The sequence below is a fragment of the Pristiophorus japonicus genome, chromosome 21, assembly GCF_044704955.1.
Source record: "Pristiophorus japonicus isolate sPriJap1 chromosome 21, sPriJap1.hap1, whole genome shotgun sequence".
NCBI classification, from domain to species: domain Eukaryota; kingdom Metazoa; phylum Chordata; class Chondrichthyes; family Pristiophoridae; genus Pristiophorus; species Pristiophorus japonicus.
In genome coordinates this window covers 27,466,306-27,482,761 of record NC_091997.1, presented here as the reverse complement: position 1 = coordinate 27,482,761, position 16,456 = coordinate 27,466,306, and the positions used below count along the sequence as shown (strand labels likewise).

At 45.8% G+C, this 16,456-nt stretch overlaps 1 protein-coding gene across 1 annotated transcript in view; it reads right to left on the bottom strand.

The window, feature by feature from the left end:
* The window catches only part of fam171a2a (family with sequence similarity 171 member A2a), a 353,443-nt gene that overhangs the window by 233,891 nt on the left and 103,096 nt on the right, over nucleotides 1-16,456 (bottom strand). The window contains exon 2 of the mRNA XM_070864504.1: nucleotides 9,074-9,301. Coding sequence (XP_070720605.1) covers nucleotides 9,074-9,301 — 228 coding nt within the window. The remainder of the gene's footprint in view (nucleotides 1-9,073; nucleotides 9,302-16,456) is intronic.

Below are 16,456 nucleotides of genomic sequence, written 5' to 3'. Positions count from 1 at the left end.
CTGACACTCCAATGCAGTGCTGACGGAGTGCTGCACTGTTGGAGGTGCCGTCCTTCAGATAAGACATTAAAATCCGTCTGCTCTCTCAGGCGTACATAAAAGATCCCATGGCACTATTTCAAAGAAGGTGTTATCCCCGGTGCCCTGGCCTGTATTTGTCCCTCAGTCAACATAACAAAACAGATTATCTGTTCATTATCACATTGCTGTTTATGGGAGCTTGCTGTGTGCAAATTGGCTGCTGCGTTACCCACATTACAACAGTGACCACACTCCAAAAGTACTTCATTGGCTGTAAAGGGTTTTGGGACGTCCGGTGATCGTGAAAGGCGCTATATAAATGCAAATCTTTCTTACATCCAGACTTCATTCTCAATGCACTCACTTTCAGTTCCTGTTTTCTCTCAACCTTCACCTCAAGGACAAGAACATTTCTGATCATTTTACTTCAAACAAACTTTTAAGTCAAATTTGACATCAAACACAAAGCAGCTACATCCGTTTTGCACGTGTGCAGTGTGTCCATGAGCTGTCGGACTTTCCTTGCATGCCGCCAAGTATCTATTGAGAGAATCCTGATGCACCCCTAAACTGGTCCCAGTATTCACCCCGGGAGTACATGAACATTGTAAGTGAGTCTGTATAAAAGGCAAAAATACCTTTGAAGCTCATTTTTGTAAAACTGGCCAAACACAGAAACAACTCGCTTGTACATGTATACTTGGGTCTGATGTTGATGTACCAGGATAAAATAAGATGGTTAAACAAAAAGACAATTCTGAATCCATGTAACCAGCTCTGCACATTGCCCACCTGTAACGCATATTGCAAACATGGGCAAGTGCTGCCCGTGATTTACCAGCCATGGATGTTCAGACAATAGCTAGTAGGATTGGTTCAATCTTAGCAACACAAGATTGTGTCCCATTGTTCCTGATTCCCTCCCAACAACTTGTATTCATATAGCGCCTTTAAGGTAAAATGTCCCAAGGTGCTTCACAGGTGTATTATAAGACCAAAAGTTTGCCACAAAAGGAGAAATTAGTGCAGGTGACCAAAAGCTTGGTCAGAGAGGTAGGTTTTAAGAGGCGTCTTAAAGGAGGAAAGAGAGGTAGAGAGGTGGAGAGGTTTAGGGAGGGAGTTCCAGAGCTTGGGGTCCAAGCAACAGAAGGCACGGCCACCGATGGTTGAGCGATTATAATCAGGGATGCTCAGGAGGGTAGAATTAGAGGAGCGCAGATATCGTGGGGGTGTGGGTCTGGAGGAGATTACATAGATAGGGAGGGGTGAGGCCATGGAGGGATTTGAAAACAAGGATGAGAATGAGAATGAAGAAATAGTTTCTCCATATCTACCCTATCAAATCCTTTTAACATTTTAAACACCTCGATCAGATCACCCCTTAATCGCCTATACTCAAGGGAATACAAGCCAACTTCATGTAACCTGTCCTCATAATTTAACCCTCGAAGTTCTGGTTTAATTCCGGTGAATCTGCACTGCTCCCCGGCCAAGATCAATATATCCTTCCTGAGATGTGGTGCCCAAAACTGAAGGCAGTGCTCCAGCGGCGGTCTGACCAAGGCTCCTAACCCTCGTGTTCCAGTTCCTGGCATGAAGATCCAGCATTATAACACAGTTCAGTGGCATAAAGGAAATTATGGGCTGCACAAACACTTTCCAATTTTGGAATCCGGATGGGTAGGACTCCACACCGGGAGCACGGACATGGAAAATGTATCCTCTGTCTCACACACACACACAACACAAAATACAGCTCATTGAGCCCATGATTTACTCACCGGAGACATTACGTATGCTTTACAAGCAGGTTCGATACTGCCAAAAAGCAGCTCTCAAACCTCTTTGGACGAAGGAGGTTTGATGGCCACGAGTCAAATGAATAATTCAAAGCTGACCACCTTTTTCTGCAAGCTCGTTCCCAGTAAAGAAAGGCTTGCATTTATATAACGCCTTTCACGTCCACTGGACATCTCAAAGCGCTTCTCAGCCAATGAAATACTTTTGGAGGGTAGTCACTGTTGTAATGTGGGAAATTCTGTGTTTCTCAGTATTCTTAAACAGGCTTACATCCCATTTAAAAAGTTAGATTTTTGCTGGAAAGGTGCTGCTATGGGATTCCCTTCAATTGTAGGTCAACCCTGCAGGACCTACAATATGGAGTGACATCTGCTTAGAAACTCAGCCACGAGCTGAAGGTCCCCTGCCCGTGTGCCAGCGCAGAGTGACATGTTTCTGAGCCGCTGATCTCCCCTTCTATGGTCTCCACAAAACTCGGACTGTAGTGTGAAGACCTGAAGTGATGCTGCTGTTCACAATGCCCAAGGAATGGAAATGTTCAAGGTCTGTGGTATTGCAAACTGGGCACCGCAGAGAGTTGTTGAGGCCAGTTCATTGGATATATTCAAGAGGGAGTTAGATATGGCCCTTACGGCTAAAGGGATCAAGGGGTATGGAGAGAAAGCAGGAATGGGGTACTGAGGTGAATGATCAGCCATGATCTTATTGAATGGTGGTGCAGGCTCGAAGGACCAAATGGCCTACTCCTGCACCTATTTTCTATGTTTCTATAACTTGGACGAACCAAGCCAGTCTAGGAAAGGAAATCTGTGCACATTCTTGATCAGCTATTCCAAGAGTAGGGTGTGCCGCCAATCTTCAGACCAGCAATGCTTGCTCAAGCAACACTGACAAATCACAGATCAACCAGTCGTTGATCTCACTGCACCTTGTGGGATCTTGCTGTGTGCAAAATGGCTGCTGTGTTCGGCTACGTACTAACTCACTGTGCTTCAAAGTAACTCATTATACAGGATTGCTTTGAGATGTGATCAGGCGTGAGATAAGTTTTTCTTTAGTTATGACTGCACAATCATTCCACAAGTGGCAGACTGATTTGCAACTGTTCTACCAGTGTTGCTCACCAATGTCTGTTCAGGCTCACTATTCCCATCAGTGTCTCATTCGAGGGTCACTCTCACCTGCTGGGACAGGGCCTGTGATTCCCCACAGGTTGAGCTCCCGGTTTCACTTACGTTGGGCAGGTACGGAGTGGCGGCTTGACACCTCCGTTGGAAAGGAGAAAACATTTAGACGACCATTAGCTCCATTCAAGCTGTCGGCCCTAGAGCGTCACTTACTCTGGGGACACGGCAGCATTCATCATAGGTGGTCCCTCGAATGAGGATGACTTGCTTCCACGAGAGTTCACAGATGTTTCAATGAAGGACCCGATGTTCCAGTCCCGAACTCCAGTTGAGGAGGTGGAAGATGCCTGTGCGTGGATTTTATTTTACAGGTGTGATGACCGTTGCACATCAGCCACCACACGGGCTTGACAGAGCTAGGCCTTTATCCAGTGGCAAGGGTTAACCAGGACGACTGGAGACCTGCTCTTCTGCACGGACCCAGTGCGCACACATATCGCAGTGTGGGCTGGCCCGTGCTGCCCCTGGGCCCTCGGCTCTTCAGGGCCCCGTACCCTCATTCGCCGCACCTCCGCCACGATGCAACACTGCAACAGCCCCACTTCCGAATAGCATTCCCATCCTTTCCCTCTGGACACTGGAGGAAATAACACCAAATCCCAGCTCTGGCAACATCCCACAACCAAATTGGACTTAATGGAGGCCTCGAAATGAATGGATTCCATGCTGAAGGTCCAAATGAAGGGGAGTGGTGCACAGGCTGACCCTGGCCCATATTACAAGTACCACAATTTGACACTAAGCTCTATTTGTTGAAATAACTGTTGCATCTTCCGGTGTACCCAAGCCCATGCTGAATCCTGATCTACACTCTTCATGTTGAATTCAGAACTAAAATTAACTCCCACCCATCCCACTCCCAACCGCCCCCCCCCCCCCCTCCGCCAACCCCACCCCATCACCACTCCATACAAACAGAGATCTGAATCAAAATTCTGAAACAGTATTTGCAGCTCTCAAGATTTCAGATGGGGGATGAATTTCTGATCCCAAACATTTTCACACTGCGATCTCGGAAATCCTATATAAAACCTAATTCTTCATGCTTATGTGTACACCACACTCGCTACATTGTTTACTGAAAGAGAACAAAGTCCGAAGACATGAGTCATTCCTGTACCAATCAATTAGCACACTAACCCCTTACGCAGAGATACCATGGCTCTGGTGATTTATGACTTCCTCTCTAACAGAGGACCATTCAAAATGGCATCTCTGCAACACATCCTATACTATTTGTTCTATTTATGACATAACAGGATGTTAGACTGACCCCTGAAGGGCAGAGGGAAAAGCCAAGCATGGTGAGGGATACCCATGTATTTATAGAAATGATGTATTCATTACCGAGCATGTTTTCTCCATCGTCAATCCCTTTCTGGGCTAAGTACCATGTGCAGCCAAGAGAACAGTTGGACAAATTGTCCCCAAGCCTCTGGTAATACAGGCATGGCCTCTGCACCACATGGCACCTCAGCTCTGTGCTCCTTGTAGCAAGAAAATTGCGATCAGGAACTCAACAGTGTGTCACGTTATTACAACGTCTCAAAAAGCATTTTACACAAACAAATTACTTTTGGGGTGCAACGGTAATTTTAAATGGTGGCTTCCGAGATTTGAGAGATAATGCTTCATGTATGTCAATTATCTACTTGTACTCAGGGAATCATAGAAGGAGGCCATTTGGCCCATCGAGCCCGAGCCGACTCTCTGCAAGAACATTTCAGCTCGGCCCACGCTCCCACCCTTTCCCCGTAGCCCCTGCAATTTTTTTTTCCTTCAGGTACTTATCCAATTCCTCTTTTGAAAGCCACGATTCAATCTGCCTCCTTTCAGGCTGTGCATTCTAGATCCTAACCGCTCGCTGTGTAAAAAATGTTTTCTTTCATGTCACCGTTGATTATTGATGGTTTACCTTTGACCTTCAGAGGTCATTCCTTTTGTGAAATCACGGAAAGAGTTGATGGCACATTTTTTTAGTATTCGCAAAGAAAGGCTTTAGTGAAGAAGATGGGAATTTTTCTCCTATTATTTGGTCTACGACCTTGAGCTTTGTGTCTCTACCATTCAGTAGCACGGGTTTTCGAAGACACTATCTTGGAAATGATCATCGGAACATAGGTTTCCTTTGAAAATCTGAAAGTACATTTGGTTTCGGCACTTAAAGATCTCTGACCTGCATTTCACCCCCAAACCCCGTTATCCCTGGCACAAACCCAGTAAACTCTAAATCCACTTTCCCCTCACGAAGAATAAAATGGGATGAGGTTCCTTATTCCAAGCAATGTTCTCCACCAGATACCAAACAAGATCATTCTGAGATTGACATATTCAAAGACAGAACAGAAGTCTGATAGAATATATGCCCTGCTCAACCAAAATTCCCAAGAGCCACATCATTTACATAGGGCATAAATACTTGAGGTTTCACTTCAAAGAGAAATTCCTCTGGATAAAAATCACAGCTGGCAATCCAATCTTTACAATTTCTCTTTTGACTTTAATGTGTAAATCTGGAGTTAATGCATTATTCAGGAAAATCGGGAGGTATGCAAGTTCTGTGCACACACTACTGTAAGAAGCACTATGTACGGAAATGGGTCCTTTTATACCTTTTGGTGTTTAATTGTTGTAAACTTTTATTCATCAACAGGATGGGGCCATCGCCAGAAAGGCCAGCATTTATTGCCCATCCCTAATTGCCCTCAAAGGTAGTGGTGAGCTGCCTTCTTGAATAAGTGGTTTGTTAGGCCATTTCAGAGGTCAACCACATTTCTGTGGGTCTGGAGTTACATATAGGCCAGACCAGGTAAGGACAGCAGATTTCCTTCCTTAAAACAAAGGGACATTAAGTGAACCAGATGGGTTTTTATGACAACACTAGCTTTTTTTAAAAATCAAATTTATTTAATTAACTGAATTTAAATTTCCCAGTTGTCATGATGTGATTTGAACTCACATCTCTGGATCATTAGTCCAGACCTCTGGATTACTAGTCCAGTAAGATAACCACTATGCTACCATACCTCTGTAGCTGTTGGTTGAGGTGTGTTATTGAGTTGTAACACAATCAAAGGGTTCTGATGAAGTCAAGACCTACAACGAAACAAGGTCAAGCAATTCATGCTTTCATCAGAATCATCAGATTGTATTAAAAGTGATAACTCAGTGCAACTCATATGTTATGTGGCAAAAAGGCAAAAATTGTTCAACAAACCTTCTTTGTTTGCTTAAAAACTCACTGGGAGGACCCAATTCACATCAAAATGCTTCACAGAAAAGTTAATCAAGACTGAAATAACAGTGCTCAGGTTCTTCTCTATCTCCCATCTGAAGATAGTGCCTTTGAAATTTCATTTTCTTTTCTAAGTTATTCATTGTTAAATGGAGTCAGTACAGTCGGCATTGCCTGCTAGGGGGGAGTTTGCAATCCTGCTCTTCTTCGACCAACGATCCCGTCAAGTGCAGCTCCCTTCAGGGAATGTGGGATCAATGTCGCTCCTGTGATTTAGCTGGAGTACGGGCTTGGTGTGGGGCTCAAAGCTACAACTTTGCAACACGGAGGCATGAGTGCCATGAACTGAGGCAGCCTAAATCCTGTTCTTGTAGGTGCTCCACATTGGGCAATTGGTTTACTCCATGATGACAGCAGCAGTTCTTTCTTTACTTACTTCGATTTCATCGGATGTGGCGTCCATGGCAAGGCCGGCATTTATTGCCCATCCCTAAATGCCCTCGAGACGTGTTCCCTGGGAGGACAGACGCACCAACATTAGCGTCCGCGACCAGGCCAACATCCCCAGCATTGAAGCACTGACCACACTTGATCAGCTCCATTGGGCAGGCCACATAGTTCGCATGCCAGACATAAGACTCCCAAAGCAAGTGCTCTACTCGGAACTACTTCATGGCAAACAAGCCAAAGGTGGGCAGAGGAAACGTTACAAGGACACCCTCAAAGCCTCCCTGATAAAGTGCAACATCCCCACTGACACCTGGGAGTCCCTGGTCAAAGACCTCCCTAAGTGGAGGAAGTGCATCCAGGAGGGCGCTGAGCACCTCGAGTCTCATCGCCGAGAGCATGCAGAAATCAAGCGCAGGCAGCGGAAGGAGCGTGCGGCAAACCTGTCCCACCCTCCCTTTCCCTCAACGACTATCTGGCCCACCTGTGACATGGACTGTGGCTCTCTTATTGGACTGTTCAGCCACCTAAGGACTCATTTTAAGAGTGGAAGCAAGTCTTCCTCGATTCCGAGGGACTGCCGATGATGATGGTGGTGGTGTGCCACCTTCTCACACCGCTGCAGTTCTACCACAAATTCAACAAGAACCAGCTAATGCTGTACCGTCCGTTTTACGTCCCTGCTCTCGACGTATCATCCCTTCCCCAGTGTTTTTACTGATGTCTCCTGTCTGTGAGTCATTACTCCAGATTTACAATATCCAGCACATCCACAAACTAATATTTTAAATGCACACTTCGAGCAATGCATGCAGTTCTGGTTGCCATATTCTAAGAAGGATACAGAGGCACTGGAGAAGGTGCAGAGAAGATTTACAAGGATGCGACCAGAAATGCGAGGGTATACATATCAGGAAAGGATGAACAGGCTGGGTCTCTTTTCTCTTGAAAAAAGAAACCCGAGGGGTGACCTAATAGAGGTCTTTAAAATGATGAAAGGTTTTGATAGAGTGGATACAGAGAGAGTGTTTCCACTTGTGAGGAAGAGCATAACTAGAGACCATCAATACAAGATAGTCACCAATAAATCCAATAAGGAATTCAGAAGAAACTTCTTTACCCAGAGAGTGGTAAAAATGTGGAACTCACTACCACAGGGAGTGGTTGAAGTGAATAGTATCGATGCATTTAAGGGGAGGCTAGACAAGCATATGAGGGAGAAGGGAATAGAGGGTTATGCGGATTTAAATGAGGAAAGACGGGAGGAGGCTCGAGTGGTGCATAAACGCCTGCATGGACTGGTTGGGTAGAAAGGCCTGTTTCTGTGCTGTATATCTTATGTACCTTCCTCTGTTAGCAAAGCAAATTTCACATACGTTATTTTTGCAGAAAAATTAAAGTTTTGTTGGGGACGGTAGCAATATCAAGTACAGGTACTATCAGGTCAGGTCGAGCCTGGGTTATATATAGAGAAGAGCTGCCTTTAAACTGCCTCATATCGCACTCAGGTCAGGGTGGATTAGTTGGAAGGAAAAATGTTCCTTCTAGTCTACCTCAACAATTCGCCTTAAAGGGACAGTGTCGTCATTGCTCATCCCTGTTTAAATGAGCATGTCCACGAAGGTATGTAAAGCAAAAAATAAAAAGTCTGGCCAAATAAATGATTAAACACCAGCAAACTGTCTGTGGCATTGCCCACTGTCAGTGCTTGAATATGCTTTTCTTATATGCAAGATGATGGCAGAGTTGAGAGACTGACTTCAGAAACTCACTCCACGGAGCCACCTAGTATACTGAACCCACAACTACAATGTGATAGTTAACAGCAGAATTGAACGGGGACATTTTAACACCAGCAATTTACAGTGGTGAATCGTGACAGGAGGATGTGAGGTTTGTGGACAGGAACTGCACGGCTCCTGCAAGATTTTCCAACAATCTATAGATACCCTGTGAAGACCATGTGACTATTGTTGACACACAGGAAGTGATGCAAACACCGCTGGGACAAGTTTCCTCGTAGGCCACCTTCAGCTTTTCCAGGATATGAGCCAGCCCTCTTCCCCAACCAGGATAATGTAACAATGCTCCTTTAAATCTACCTTCGAAGAATGTTCCCTACTAAAATTTCCATTGCCAAGATGTGTAACCTAGGTGGCCCCTCTCAGACAGGTAGTCAGTTTACGAGTGGATTTCATCAATGCACGGCCCCTGACAGAGAGCCTGAACCACTGCCAGCACAGATGAAGAGCTCGATGTATGTCCTCGCACGACTTTCTGTCTGTAAAAGGTTTCCTTTGCCAACAAATAGTATGCATTTGTTTTTAAAACATAGCATTCAAAAAATTTTTGCTGAGAATTTTGCAGACACTGTCTCACTTACGTGGTGTTTTATTGGCACGCCACGGAGCGGAATTTGTCACAAAACCATATTTTGCCGCACTGACGATTAGCCGCGTTCCCAGCCGGTACTGCAACGTGATTAGCGCCACTCCATCCTTGTCGGTGGTTCCTGCGGCCAACCAGGACTGGTTTGTGTAAACTTTAATCGCAGCCTCCACGAGAGGCGAGAGGTCGCCATTGTCAAAGACTTGCACTTTTATAGACACCTCTGGAAATAAAAAAGGAGGAAAAAAGACACGTTAATATTATCCTACATTTAAGGCATAGTTTACATTCAGCATTAGTGAACATTAATGGAGTATTTCAAGCTGGAGGTCCTCATTGAATTACATGGGAGTTCTGCTACCCACTGCAGCCACAACTCAGAGTCATAGAAGGTGTTATATATGCAGACTATAGATATACTCTCTGTATAGTCACTGTATAGTTGCATAAGATGGAGACTTGTTTACCTGATGTACTGTCAATAAGGTTTACACTGTGTATATACTATGCTGGCACCACTAGAGGGTGCAACTGGTGGAGACCGGGGTTTCCTGCCCTGGTGGCAGGGGCTGTATAAAAGGGTACCCATGCTTGTGCCTCACTCTGGAGTTACGAATAAAGGACCAAGGTCACTACAGTTTGAGTACAACATATTGCCTCGTGGAGTCATTCATAGGTACATTACAGACATAACAGAAAGGTTACAGCATGGAAGAAGGCCATTCGGCCTGTCGAGCCCAAGCCAACTCTCAGCTAGTCCCACATGACATGACACGCTTGTGCCAATTATGGACAGAAGCAGAACAAAGTTATAATAAAGCTTGTACTAGAATTGGAATTAGCATAGAACATCGAATCTTAAAGCAGCACTCCAGACGTCTCAATTAATTGGGGGGGGGGGGGGGGGGGCACCTTACAGTGCACACACCTCAGGGTTTCACGAATAATTGTCGTCTGCTACCAAGCTCCATAACTTTGCCCTGCAAAGACGCTGCATGTTGCAGGTGGAACAACAGCACGGTGAACAATTATCTGCTGGATTACCAGACGCTAATCTCTTCCAATGTGTACCAAAGCTACATAGCTACACACCCTGTCTGTAGAGCAAACATTCCCAAATCACCGCTGCCTACATTTTCATGCTCAGTTTCTCAAATACCATCCTGGGCTCCTTTTAGTTTAAACAATGACAAATATAACTTGAGCATTATGCGGAGTACTTTTGTGTGGCACATGAATTATTGCCAAATTACTTTGGTGCAGTGCTACCCCTCAGCCCTTGTCCTTTGCTTCACAGGTGCAGCACCAAACCAGCTACTCATTTCACGCAATTCCATTAGGGAAGGAGTGAGCATAATGAGTAGGTGCGGCGTTTCACTGATAGCCGCCTGCGATTCTAGGGGCCTTGGATCTACTTGGGATGTGCATTGCAAGGCTCCTGTATCTAAGTCAATCGCTGTGATAAGAACATAAGAAATAGGAGCAGGAGTAGGCCATTTGGACCCTCGAGCCTGCTCCACCATTCAACAAGACCGTGGCTGATCTGATCTTGGCCTCAACTCCACTTCCCTGCCCACTCCCCATAACCCTTGATTCTCTCATCATTCAAAAATCTATCTCCACCTTAAATATATTCAATGACACAGCCTCCACAGTTCTCTGGGGGAGAGAATTCCAAAGATTCACGGCCCTCAGAGAGAAGAAATTCCCCCCCATTTCCATTTTAAATGCGCGACCCTGGTTTATGGGTCCAACTTGGTTTCTATCACCTCCTCCTGTGATTCAGGGATACCAGAGTGAGGTTGTCGTCAGTGGCTATAAAACGCTGGTTCGGCCTCAACTGAGTACTGTGTCCAATTCTGGGCATCACACTTTAGGCAGGATGTGAAGGTCTTAGACAGGGTGCAGAAAAGATTTACGAGAATGATTCCAGGGATGAGGGACTTCAGTTACTGGATAGACTGGAGAAGCTCGGAGCAGAAAAGTTGAGAGGAGATTTGATCGGGGTGTTCAAAATCATGAGGGGTCTAGACAGATTAGATAGAGGGAAACTGTTCCCATTGGCGGAGGAATCAAGAACCAGAGGACACACAGATTTAAGGTGATTGGCAGAAGAAACAAAGGCGACATGAGGGAAAACCTTTTTACGCAACGAGTAGGATCTGGAATGCACGGCCTGAGAGGGTGGTGGAGGCAGACTCAATCGTGGCTTTCAAAAGGGAATTGGATAAGTGCCTGAAGGAAATAAAATTGCAGGGCTACGGGGAAAGGGCGGGGGAGTGGGACTGGCTGAGCTGCTCTTGCAGAGAGCCGGCACGGGCTCGACGGGCCGAATGGCCTCCTTCTGTGCTGTAACCGTTCTGTGATTCTATGAACAGCTGCCTTGGTCTCCCGGACAATATGTCAGCTGCTTAAATGGCTCAGAGTTGCTGTTCACAGCTGACTGCCAGGAGTTTTGATTCGGCCTGTCATTAAGTTGCACTTTTGCAGAGCAGACAAATGAAGGATGTCCAGGAAACTTAATGACTTTGAAAAACCTAAAAGTAATGCTAAGTTAGCCCCTCGCTCGCGCACTAAGAGTAATTTCCAGGCTAATTCTTTTTTCTCCCTGCGATTAAGTACCGAAAGAACCATACGGGTGCAGAAAGGAGACTATTCGGCCCATCATTCCTGGGCCGGCTCCTTGAAACCTATCCAATCAGTGCCACTGCCTGGCTCCTTCCCCAGGGTACACGTGCCATGCCAAGGATGCTGACATTTAAGAAAGAAACACAATTCATTTCCCACATCTTTGAGAGATCGCATTCTGCCAGTTTTTAATTTAAGAATGTAGACGATAAGTACAAAGAATATCACACGGAGCCGGGATGAGTTACAGATCCATCGGGTCAGGGAGCCCAATTCACATCAGAGGGAAACATTCATTAATTCAGTGATCGTGTCCTTTAATCTGTACACGTTTAATGAAACTCCTCTGCATGGACCTGGCACAGTGACTCCAGCGCAGCAACTCCCCGATGAGGTAATCAGCAAATCATCTCAAACAAAAATATACAAAAAGGAGTGGCAGCTGCGTGACAAAAAAAAGTGTTATTAATTTGGCCAAAAGAAAGAAAAGACTGAAATTCAGGAAGAGCTGAATAACATCTGCCACCAACACCCCAAAGCTCCGCGCACAGCATCGAAGTATTTTGTGGAGCGTGACGACTTTATGCTTGCAAAATGGCAGTCATTCTCCTCAACGATGATAACTTGCATTGATATAGCACCTTGAACATAGTAAAACGCACCAAAGCATTTCACAGCAGCGTAATCAGACAAAAGTTGACAGTCGGAAGAAGTGGAATAGCTTATTGTCACCAGGATCATTCAAGGTTGTGTTTAACTTATCGCATTCTATGCTTGTGCACAAATAAAACATAAGTCCGCCAAACAATCTTTTATAAAGAGAGTGTTCCTTTAAACAACAAACAGGGCGGGGGGGGGGGGGGGAAGGGGGGTAGAGGACAGTGGGGGTGTGGGTGCATTGACATTCCTCATAGCTCTTTGTAACTCTCTCTTTGACTGTGTCAGCCGTGGCTCAGTGGGTAGCATTCTCACCTCTGAGTCAGAAGGTTGTGGGTTTAAGTCCCACTCCAGGGACTTGAGCACAAAAATCTAGGTTGACACTGCAGTGCAGTGCTGAGGGAGGGCTGCACTGTCAGAGGTGCTGTCTTTCGGATGAGACATTAAACCAAGGCACCGTCTGTTTTCTTGGGTGGACGTTAAAGATCGTATGGCACTATTTCGAAGAAGAGCAGGGGAGTTAGTCCCAGTGTCCCACTAATATTTATCCCTCCATCAACATCACAAAAACAGATTATCTGGTCATCATCACATTGAGGTTTGTGGGAACTTGCTGTATGCAATTGGCTGCCGCGTTTTCTACATTACAACTGTGACTGCACTCCAAACGTACTTCCTAGGATGTCCCAAAGCGCTTCACAGCCAAAGGTTGTGAAAGGCGCTATATAATTGCAAATCTTTCACTTCTTTTGAACTGATACTGCTGGCAGTCCCTCCTCTCGAATCATTGGGATGCCGCCTTACGATGTGACAATCAGCTGCTGATCTGTATCGAAGGAAAAGGCTTTGAATTTATCCGGTCACAAGGCTGCTTGCACTTCTACAGACCATGTTGTGAATTTAGCTGTTAATGAAGTTATAATAGGAGACAACTCCCTGAATCCATGGAAATCGATTTTAAAACATAATATAAGAAATAGGAGCAGGAGTAGGCCACCTGGCCTCTCGAGCCTGCTCCGCCATTCAATAAGATCATGGCTGATCTGATCATGGACTCAGCTCCACTTCCCTGCCCGCTCCCCATAACCCTTTATTCCCTTATCGCTCAAAAATCTGTCTACGCCTTAAATATAGTCACTGACCCAGCCTCCAAGCTCTCTGGGGCAGAGCATTCCACAGATTTACAACCCTCTCAGAGAAGAAATTTCTCCTCATCTCAGTTTTAAATGGGCGGCCCCTTGTTCTAAGACTATGCCCCCTCGTTTTAGTTTCCACTATGAGTGGAAATATCCTCTCTGCATCCACCTTGTCGAGCCCCCTCATTATCTTCTATGTTTCGATAAGATCACCTCCCATTCTTCTGAATTGCAATGTGTATAGGCCCAACCAACTCAACCTATCTTCATAAGTCAGCCCCCTCATCCCCGGAATCAACCTAGTGAACCTTCTCTGAACAGCCTCCAATGCAAGTATATCCTTCCTTAACTACGGAGACATAAAAAAGAACATGCATTCAAATGGTGCCTTCCACAACATCAGAACGTCCCAAAGTGCTTCCCAGCCATCGAATAACTTTTGAAGTGCAGTCACTATTGTAATGCAGGGAAACACAACAGCCAATTTGCGATGTCAAGTGCCACAAATAGCTGGGAGATAAATGGCCAGATAATCGGTTTCACTGGTGTTGGTTGGGGGATAAATGCTGGACAGGCCACTGGGAGAACTCCATTGCTCTTCAAATAGTGCCAGGCTAGGATACAGTAGCATAGTGGTTATAGTACTCGAAGACTGATAATCCAGAGAATGAGTTCATTGTCACATTGCAGTTTGTGGGAGCTTGCTGTGCGCAAATTGGTCACCGCACATCCCACATTACAACAGTGACTACACTCCAAAGTACTTAATTGGCTGTAAAGCATTTTGAAATTTCCTGAGGTCGTGAAAGGTGCTATATAAATGCAAGTCTTTCTTTCTACAGATGCCAGCATGGCAGTTGGAGAACTTGAATTCAGTTCTAAAAAAAAAATCTGTCAATTACAAAGCTAGTATCCGTGAAAGTAATTAGGAAGCTGCCTGGTTGTCATAGTAACCCAACTGGTTATCGAATGATATTCAGGGAAGGAAACCTGCCGTCCGTACCTGATCTGGCCTGTATGTGACTCCAGTCCCATACCAATGTGTTTGACACATTAGCTGGCCCCTAAAGCGGCCTAGTCAGTTATCAAACCGCTGCAAAGATGGAATGCAAAGGGTCAAGGCGGCGGCCCGGCCCACCACTACCTTCTCAGCAATAACAGCCGGCCTTGCCAGCGACGCTCTCATCCCAAGAGCGAATTTTTACAAGATGTGATCCTTCCCGTTCACCTGAGAGGCCAGATGGGGGTCTTGGTTTAAGGACGCGTTTATTTGCAACACCTAAAAGCTCTGATTGGGTCCCCTTGATCACATGGCTGATTGGTCCCCTTGGAGGATAAGACACACCTAGCAGTTTCTCTGGAATGTGCAATTAGAACTGTCACGCCTACATAATCAGTGACTTTGCAAAGTATAATTCGAGCCATTCCTGACCTAATCCTCCCACCCCCACCCAGCCCAAGTTCCTGACCTAAATCCCGCCCCGCGCCCCCCCTCCCGCACCAGCCCAAGTTCCTGACCTAATCCCACCCCCCCCGCCCAGCCCAAGTTCCTGACCTAATCCCCCCACCCCTCCCCCGCCCCAGCCCATCCCCAGCATGCACAAAAGGTGGCGGGGCTGACCGCACACATCAGCAGGAGAACACTAAAAAGTTGTTGAAGATAATGACTCCATTGGTTTAACGCCTTATCTGAAAGGCTGCACCTCCAGCAGTAAAACATTCAGGTTTCAGCCTAAATGAGGCGCTCAAGTCTCTGGAGTAGGGCTATAACTCACGACCTACTGATTCAGAGACGAGAGTGTAGCCACTTAGCCACGGCATTAATACAGATGGAAAACTGTGACATTTCTCAATTAAGCAAATGGCACTGGGTGTGCAGCTTTCAATGAATCGATTACCAGTAACAAATATGAGAAAACTAGACAAGCTTTTTAAACAAATCTCTCACACCCATTTCATATTTTTGAAGGGCGCCTTAACAGAAACAGCACTTGAAACTTAAACCGTTCATGAGGTTTTGAGGAGGGAGGTTGGAGCAGGAAAGATCTCACGTGGAAATACTGCTGAATCTCCCAATCCTTAGCAATCATGGAACGGAGATTCAGTGGAGCGGCGTTGAGGGCAACGTCAGAATGATTTACGTTGCAGCACTCAACATCACGCCTAGACTGCAAATCCCCTTCGCTGGGTGTCTGGGTGTCCCAAGCCATCTGTTTGATCCATTAAGTGAAATCCCAGTGATTTGTTCCCACCTGCTTACCGCTCACGGGACGCGACTAAATCGCAGAGGGGGCAGCGTCTCGTATTGATGGATGCACTGCAGCAAATAGGACACAATAACATCTGAAAACTAGCCTCACAGAACCAACAGTAAAGTCATCAGAATACTACTGCGAAGACTCAGCAAAAATATTGTATTTTTGCATCTTACCCCGGTAATTTCAGGTTATTCATGTCAAGAAAGAAACAAAGAAGATAGCATTCTTGACAGCAAGAAGTCTTGCAATCCCATAGCGCCTCAAAGCACTTCGCAGCCAAGTATTTTTGAAGTGTAGTTTTTTTTTATTCTCGGGATGTGGGCGTCGCTGGCGAGGCTGGCATTTATTGCCCATCCCTAATTGCCCTCGAGAAGGTGGTGGTGAGCCGCCTTCTTGAACCGCTGCAGTCCGTGTGGTGAAGGTGCTCCCACAGTGCTGTTAGGGAGGGAGTTCCAGAATTTTGACCCAGCAACAATGAAGGAATGGCGATATATTTCCAAGCCCGGATGGCGTGTGAGTTGGAGGGGGTGACCTTGGAAGGTGTTGTAATGTAGGAGACACAGCAGCCAGATTGTGCACAGCAAGGTGCCACAAACTGCAATGTGATGAGGACCAGATAATCTATTTTAGTTATTTTGGTTGACGGAAAAATATTGGCCAGGCCATCGGGAAAAATTCCCATGCTCTTCTTCCAAAAGT